This window comes from Clinocottus analis, unplaced genomic scaffold, assembly GCF_023055335.1.
Source record: "Clinocottus analis isolate CAN_PGR_092001 unplaced genomic scaffold, fCliAna1.0.p SCAF_16, whole genome shotgun sequence".
In the NCBI taxonomy this organism is placed as follows: domain Eukaryota; kingdom Metazoa; phylum Chordata; class Actinopteri; order Perciformes; family Cottidae; genus Clinocottus; species Clinocottus analis.
The window spans coordinates 9,584,172-9,592,725 of NW_027175887.1; the positions used below are offsets into that span (position 1 = coordinate 9,584,172).

The following is an 8,554-nucleotide window of genomic DNA, read 5'->3' on the forward strand; positions in this document are numbered from 1 at the left end:
ACTGATGATGTTTATCAAGAACTTAAGGTTCCACTGCATTCCCAGATCAGCGTGTATTTCCTTCCCCTAGACACCCTATCAATGAGTGACCAAGGTGTTTCAGTTTACTAAAACCCAGAAGCAGATAAGACCGAGATTACAGTAGCACTATCTGCAGAGGAGAGAAAGGAGAAGATATACAAGAAAGCGTGCAGCAGCAATTATCACACACTGCTGCTCACCGGGGTGAAGGCCAGAATTTGTTTCCAGTTGGACTTCCTTGGTGGCAGAGCTGAGCTATCTCACGTGTTATCTGACCTGATGATCGAGGTGGTAACTGCCAGGTCAATTAATAATAGCATAGTTATCCTTTGCAAAATGCCATTAGCCGACAGCTGCCCGTGGCCAAAGTGCCCTGATCTGGTTCGGCAAACACCCGGGGCAGCGCGTCCATCTTCACAAGGGCAAGGGTACAGTTCTGCAACCAAACTGGCCTGAACTTTTCCAGAATGAACAAACAAACTGTCGTTCCGTTGAGAACCGACAGCGGAAGCAGCCAGAAAGCAAAAGTTCAGACAGTTCGCCGACAGGATTATCTCAGTTCTCCCTGTCGCAGTCTTCTGCCATGTCTAGGGCAGTTGGCACTGGTTGTGGAAAGTCTCAGACAGGTGTTACGTCTGTTGTGAGCGGCTGAAGCCACCTCTGCCTCTACTGCGTACCTCTGCCACAGGATTTATCACTCGTCTTCCAATCCCTTCTGGGTGTCATTGCAGACCATTTAAACAAAGATTTTAATGCACTCCTTGCTATTGCAACATGTCGAATGGTCTCAGTATTTTAGAAGTTCTCCATATAGCCGGATTATCGCTGAATCACGTTTCCCTTTTTAAATAATTGGGTGTATTTGGTTGAAATTCTATTAATTCCTGCACAGGGCACTAAATCAAACCTTTCCTTTAATAAAATAAATGCAAAATGCAACACGTGCTGTGTTCCATTCTTTTGATTCAATTGTTTTGACCAACGCTCTTCAAAGGCAACACACCAACACGCTTTAAAAAAGAGGCGGTCTGCTCAAACATTTGCAATGGAATCTGAGAGACCGAGGAGAGGTGGAAGACATGACTTGGCAGTTTACCCCCAGTGTTTGACTCAAAATTTTGACGCCATGGCTCGAAGTCAAGCTGAGAAGTTTCCCAAGACCTACCCGGCCTGCAGGCGGGTATTCCATGTAAGCTACGAGACTCAGAGGATCTCCGTCCCTCCTCCCTGGTCTGCAGGACACCTCAAACCTACTGCAGTCAGCACTGAGGGGGCGCGAACATGCCCGACCACACCTCTGATGCCTCTGTGTTAGCCATCACTGGGTTTCCTCCTCTGCATGTTGAGACCAGCAATCTCTAACGGCTGCAGTTCAGCTCAAGAATTGGAAAGGGCATTTGGTATTTCCCCTTTTACGAGACGTGTGTGTTGGTTTGTACAAACAAAAGTATGAGACTGCCAGTATCCTATTGCTGCATGACATGAAACCCTGAGAGAGATCTCGGAAGTTTAACTTCATTTTGAGGGAAGTAGATCAAGGATGTCAGCCCAAGTACAGAGAATCAGGTTACTTTGAAATGTTACAAAATCAACATAATCATCACCATTAACTGCCCATCAAGCAAAAACATCTGACAGGCTCATTAGGCTGTTTTTAATGAACATGTCAGGGTCAAAACAGACTGAACGGCTTTCACAGGAAACCTTGAACCACGGCCCTCTTTATAGAGAATGGTTATTCCTCGCAATTGAAGGCACTAACTACTGACAAAGACTCTTAAAGAAACAAACATATTCTACAACAGAATGAAATCAGATATGTGACATGTTGAAAATGAAATTTATAAAACAATCCCGCAAACTTCATCTAAATTGTCCAACAGATTTGAAGCTGTGAAATGTAGCTCACCAGCTTTTCATCACCACTTATGTGATTAATACAGGATCAAAAAGGGAATGGATTTAACCAGACTGTTTCATGAAAAGGTGAAACAAATATTTTATATTTCTAGCAGCCACATTCAATGTGTAAACGATATTCTTGATTACAGATTAAAGCATCCAACAAAGTAGTTTTCCTTTTGACCAATGAATTGCTAATCCATGGTGGTGATAAAAATAGAAATGTTTCAAAGTTTTTATATGTCAACTTATAACCAACACCAGTCGGATTTGGTTTCTAAAATTGTATACATGGATTATATCGACTGAACTCTCTCAACAAAGTGTCCTTTGTCCACCGAAAACAAGTGTTGGAAGAAATCCAGCAAAGTAGATTTTAGTGTTGAGACACGTTTGTTTTGATCTGCTTTTTCACAGACTTTATATTTAAATGGTTTGCGTTGACTGAGGAAATATTAAATCTATTAAATGTTATATTATACTTAATACCATCATGCAGTTTTTTGTACTGTTGTATTAATAATAATAATTGAATCATCATTGTTAATAATGTTAGCGTTAATATTATTTTCATATATCCATATATTCATAGAAAACAATATTAGAACTGCAGGGAGTTGCAGATTAGAAATCACCAAATATAGTCATCTAAATCATGAATCAAAACAGTAATATTCAATGTTTCTCAACAAAAATATAAAACAAATATGTAAAAAATAAAGACATTATGGAAGAAGTGGGAGAAACAGCGATGCCACTTGTTGATTCTTTGTGATTATTCACTTAAATGTATTTTGTTTATCCCCAAATCACAAATTTGCCTCAGAGGGCTGTACAATCTATAAGTATATGTTTCAAATAATATGTTTTGTTATGTTATCTGTAATCCCTAATAAACTGTCTGCTGGAAATAGGAAGGCCTAAAATAAAAATGTTGAATGTTTCTTACTACCTCTGAGTCTTTGCAGCCCCTGCACAGTTGCGGGGCTTCCTCTCAAGTTTCTGGACTGCTGTCGCCCCCTATTGGCCCATGTGGTCACTGCAGCGCAGAGAGGCGACCGAGGGATGCGGCTCAGCAGCAGACACACACTGAACTGTCTCTGTGCCACAAACACAACACAACTGCCCGCAATCCCCCGAAAACAAGATAAGCCATTAAAAACGTCACTAGTTTCTAAACGAGAACTGCTCTAACGTATAAATGAACCAAACCGGTATCCAATAACTCACATGTCATACAACTACTATTGTGCCTGCAAAGAAAACTCACAAATGTTAAGATTTTTAGTTGGAAAAGTAAATGATCTGTCAATCTTGGGACACTTTGTAAAAATAATATGCAAATGACATTGTACACAACGTACAGGCTGTACGTTGTGTACAATTGAAATAAATGAATAATACAAAAGTATATAACCAAGTATAATAAAGAACTATACGAACTGGAATTCCAATGTATTTATACTTCTAGGAGTGCAAGTGAGGATTTAACAATGTTGTGTCTGTAATTAAAGATAAATTGTTTTTCTTTTTCTATATAATGCTTGATATCACTGTAATGTTACGATCCTTCACATTATTATGTTGTGTAGCTATGATTCGTAATTATAGCCCTACTTTTTTTGTCAGAGAGTATAATAATTCACATTTAACTTTGATCTTTTTTTGTAATACCTTTATAAATGTGAATGAAACCAAAGATTATAAGGTAAAAAAAAACTCCTCATTCCGACTCTCGCTGGGGTTTCGCTGTTGTTGACTGCGCGACTTCTTCACAGCAGAGTCATATTACGTCCCCGCCCACCAAAAGTTTCCCCCAATCATTTCCTTGCCGTCAAACATAAATCCAAGGTTCGCCTCCTATGTTTCTAGACTCTTCAGCAACCCTCCAAGAGCAGAACTCACATTTCTTCTTAAGTCACAGCTGCAACTGCTGAGCATTAGAAAGCGATCACTTGCAATTCCCCTTCCTCTCTGCGAAATTGTGACAAGTCGAAGGATCGTCAAAAACTTTCATTTTTTGACATTTTTGTTGACTTACACAGGATTCAAGTTTGCCCGTCAGGCTGTGCGCCCTCACAGGCTGTCACTGCAGTCTTTGGGCACAGCTCTTGGATTTAGAAAGAAGGATTTTTCTCCCTTTTTTTTTTTTACTGCGAGAAACTATTCTTTAACTTGTGCGCATGAATCTCCTCGACCCTTACCTGAAGATGACAGAAGAACAGGAGAAGTGTCACTCTGACGCTCCCAGCCCCAGCATGTCGGAGGACTCCGCAGGCTCGCCGTGCCCGTCCGGGTCCGGGTCGGACACTGAGAACACCCGGCCGACCGACAACCACCTCCTCTTGGGTACAGAATATAAGAAAGAGGGTGATGAAGAAAAGTTCCCGGTGTGCATCAGAGATGCGGTGTCCCAGGTGCTAAAGGGCTACGACTGGACGCTGGTGCCCATGCCGGTGCGCGTCAACGGCTCAAGCAAAAGCAAACCTCACGTCAAGAGACCCATGAATGCGTTCATGGTGTGGGCTCAAGCCGCGCGGAGGAAGCTGGCCGATCAATACCCGCATTTGCACAACGCGGAACTCAGCAAAACCCTGGGCAAACTTTGGAGGTAGGTTTGCTTTGCATTCACAATCACTTGTGCGCTTTTACGCGCCGCTGTGCGCAGCGCACTATTTCTACGATTCTTCGCACTATTTAGGCACCACCTGCCTGAGAGATTCACAAGCTTTCTGGACACATTATTTTTTCTCAATTAAATGATATTTGATTGTGACTGCGGCGTCACTTCTTAATTGTATGGTCGAGTAGTTTCTAGAAGTTTAGCTTTAGGATGCACACACTTTTATTTTAGCGCCTTCTTCTTGTTGATAGTTAATAGTAAAACAGTGCCTGCAATAATTCAGTTAATTTCACATCTCCTAAACTATTTAATCAACTGTGTCTTGTGCGTGTTGCTCATTGAATGCGTTTTAATGTGAATGTACAATTCTGTGATATTTTCAGATTGCTCAACGAAGGAGAGAAGCGTCCGTTTGTGGAAGAAGCCGAGCGTCTCAGAGTGCAGCACAAAAAGGACCACCCCGACTACAAATATCAGCCGAGGCGGAGAAAGTCAGTGAAGAACGGACAAAACGACCCCGAGGACGGCGAGCAAACCCACATCTCTCCAAATGCGATCTTCAAGGCGCTGCAGCGGGCCGATTCTCCAGCTTCAAGTCTGGGCGAGGTGCATTCTCCAGGAGAACATTCAGGTAAGACAACAAATAATAATAATAATAATAATAATAATAATAATAATAATAATAATAATAATAATAATAATAATAATAATGAAGAAAAAACAATTACTGGTATTGTTTTTCCAAGCAGGATTCACTGTGTGTAAAAATCCAATTATAAGCTGAGAGGGCCTTGAACAGACACCTGCTAATGATTAGTGATTAGTGCTTTACAAGCCATAATGCAGATATATGTCAGTATAGTGTCAACAAACTCCTCCTTCTGAAACCATTTGCAACTATACTGGTATTCCGATGCACTAGTCCCTGGTGGAGCTGGATTTGATTTCAAGGCTAACGCTGCCTTTCCTCTAACCAGGTCAGTCCCAGGGCCCGCCAACACCGCCGACCACCCCCAAGACAGATCTCCCCATCAGCAAGGGTGACCTGAAGCGCGAGGGTCGCCCCATACAAGAGGGCACCAGTCGCCAGCTCAACATCGACTTTGGTGCTGTGGACATCGGCGAGCTGAGCAGCGAGGTCATATCCAACATGGGCAGCTTTGACGTCGATGAGTTCGATCAGTACCTGCCACCTCACAGCCACGTCGGAGTGACGGGAGTGGCCCAGGCCGGCTACACCGGCAGCTACGGCATCAGCAACTCCTCAGTCGGTCATGCGGCCAATGTCGGGGCCCACGCCTGGATGTCCAAGCAGCAGCAGCAGCAGCACTCTCTGACCCCCCTGGGTGGAGGAGGAGAGCAAGGCCAACAGGGTCAACAGAGAACCACCCAGATCAAGACGGAGCAGCTGAGCCCGAGCCACTACAGTGAGCAGCAGGGCTCCCCGCAGCACGTCACCTACGGGTCCTTCAACCTGCAGCACTACAGCACCGCCTCGTACCCCTCAATCACAAGAGCACAGTATGACTATTCAGACCATCAAGGTGGTGCCAACTCCTACTACAGCCATGCGGCTGGCCAGGGCTCCGGCCTGTACTCCACCTTCAGCTACATGAGTCCCAGTCAAAGGCCCATGTACACCCCGATCGCCGACACCACCGGGGTGCCCTCCGTGCCGCAGACCCATAGTCCGCAGCACTGGGAGCAGCAGCCCATTTACACACAGCTCTCCAGGCCTTGAGGAGGCGGCCATCAGCACTGACTGTACAACACCCATCACTTCCATAGACCTTTTTGTTTCTGCATGGTGGTCTTTGTTCCACCATGACACACACCCTTCATTGTCAACTTAAAAAACATGACTTGGACTTTTTTTATAGTACTGAAAATATATCTTTGGATTGGCTCACAACAGTGCCTTTTGTATTGGTTGGAATTGTGATTATATTTTTTTAGATATAATGTTTTAAAAAAAAAGAAGTTAAATCCTCTGTGAGGACATACTGGTTATAAATATTTTAGTATGTACTGTGTATGTGTTTTGCTCTTGTCATCATCATCGTCATACTCAGTGTCATTATCATCGTCATTAGCATCTTCATCATCACAATTTGAAGGTTTAATTAATCTAAAGTAGCGGGAATGCCGGGTAAAAATACCATCCGTGGCCTTACGTCTTTATTTTTTCTACACAAGTAAGAAACATCAGTTTACTGACACTGCCGTCTTATAATGCCTACAGCTACATTCTGCTTTGAATTTTTGTACTGTACATATTTTATTGTAATTCCCATGAGATGCAAGAATTGAGCAATGCAGGTTCAAAATAGATTTACATTTTTTTGGCCATGATATGACTGTGTCATCAGTGAATTAGTCAAATATTCTTCTTCTTGTTCTTTGCTTTAGCTCAAATGATTGTGTTGGAATCGCTATAGCAGGTGCCATTTAATTCTACTAGGGGCCTTACTGTGTTGCTTGATGTAACTGTGCAACGCTTGCTTTTATCTGGGTACTGCCTTGATACCATTGGTGCCTCCGGAGCCCCAGTGGAGAGGCTCTGGCATTCAACACTGGCATTGCAGTGTTGAAACCACGGCATAGTTTTGACTTCCTGCTTGAGGAGATGCAGGAAGTGACCTTTGACCCGATTCTCCTCAGCAGCCAGCAGGTCTGAGTCTGGCATGCTTCTATCATTCCTAAAGCCTCATCCTTGTTTCTAACCTTTTTTTCTTAATTTATTCTTTAGCATTAATTTTATTTGAGAATAACTATTTGCAATTATCTTTTTAATTCAGCAGCAGCTAACTGAGATGAGAGGTTTTCAGTGAAGTAGTTTGCTGTCATATGTGGTACAAATTTGTTTATTTATCATTTGTAAATGTTTCCATATTAAAGTGTTTATTCATGATCTAGTTTATGTACAGATTACTTATTATTACACAATGAGTCTTTTTCTAAAAACAGAAAAACTGGAATTTTTCTTTTTTTTCTTTTTCCTAACAAATTAATTAATGGATATGAAAGCTGTGGCTGTTTTTTGTAAAGAATTTGCTGGAATCAACAGAATACTTTTTGTTTTTGAAAAAAAGTTGTGTTCCTCATTTTATATTCTGTATCATTAGTTCTCATCTTGTCATCTCCTTAATGCAGTTTCGGTAGGTGAACATGGCATTGTCTTAAAAGCTTATCTTTTGTATTATATTGTTTGCAATAAAAACAAAACACTGAGAAATATGCAATCGTCTGGTGCAATTAATCATAAGCATGCTTCATACTGTATTATCTCTGTTGTATTTGTCAGACGACAATCAGTGAGGTCAGTTATGACAAGATGGCCGAGGCCTGGCCCAACAGAGGTGTTGTTTACTGAGTTTGAATCACAAAACATAGGATTGTTATGCGACCCAGTTACTATAACTTCTACATTAATCCGACACCCACTGCAGCAGCTTGGTTAAAGTTTTCTTTTTGACCAATGTGAAGTGAAAATGAAAGTCGGTACATGCACGTGGTGGCACTGGGAACAGTGGTTGTGCTTCTGGCTTCTCAGACCATGAGGTCATAGGTCCATTATTACCACAGACTTTTGAGGAGACGTATGTCCGCGCCCTTCCCCCGCCGCCTGTATACAACACAGCTTAAAGAAACAAACTATACATTGAATATTGTTTATTCATTACTTGCCAAGTAATATAGGAATAGAGCTGACCTTAATAAATCAGTGGCAGCGTAAACACAATCAGGTACTATAGCTTTGTGTTGAAATTTGAGGCACATTCACAGATGACGTCTCTTTCCTCACATCAACTTGACTGAACCTTTCTCTGCCACCCACCACTGCCCCTCATCTCACTGTGATGACTGGACAGTTTTATTTTTTAAAGTTCCTTCAGATATACAAAGACTATTCTTGGCAATCACTAAAATGGACAGATAATTACAGTGTTATATCCAACAAGTTTTTAAGTTTGACCTTCATAAGTTGAACTTTTGCAGAAAATTAGA

General features: G+C 41.9%; 1 protein-coding gene across 1 annotated transcript; it reads left to right on the plus strand.

Annotated features, from left to right (window-relative positions):
- The first annotated feature begins 3,809 nt into the window (after nucleotides 1–3,809).
- Nucleotides 3,810–7,781, plus strand: LOC137786296 (transcription factor Sox-9-A-like). The gene is made up of 3 exons (XM_068578065.1): nucleotides 3,810–4,534; nucleotides 4,930–5,177; nucleotides 5,524–7,781. The coding sequence occupies exons 1-3, from the start codon at nucleotides 4,107–4,109 to the stop codon at nucleotides 6,285–6,287; spliced, it is 1,440 nt and encodes a 479-aa protein (XP_068434166.1). The 5' UTR covers nucleotides 3,810–4,106; the 3' UTR covers nucleotides 6,288–7,781.
- Nucleotides 7,782–8,554: the final 773 nt, after the last annotated feature.

What these genes read in the sequence shown, in the direction of transcription:
- LOC137786296 (XM_068578065.1), top strand. Translation starts at nt 4,107, where the DNA reads ATGAATCTCCTCGACCCTTACCTGAAGATGACAGAAGAACAGGAGAAG. An exon ending in ACCCTGGGCAAACTTTGGAG is followed by an intron (nt 4,535 to 4,929) that starts GTAGGTTTGCTT and finishes TGATATTTTCAG; the next exon opens with ATTGCTCAACGAAGGAGAGA. An exon ending in TTCTCCAGGAGAACATTCAG is followed by an intron (nt 5,178 to 5,523) that starts GTAAGACAACAA and finishes TCCTCTAACCAG; the next exon opens with GTCAGTCCCAGGGCCCGCCA.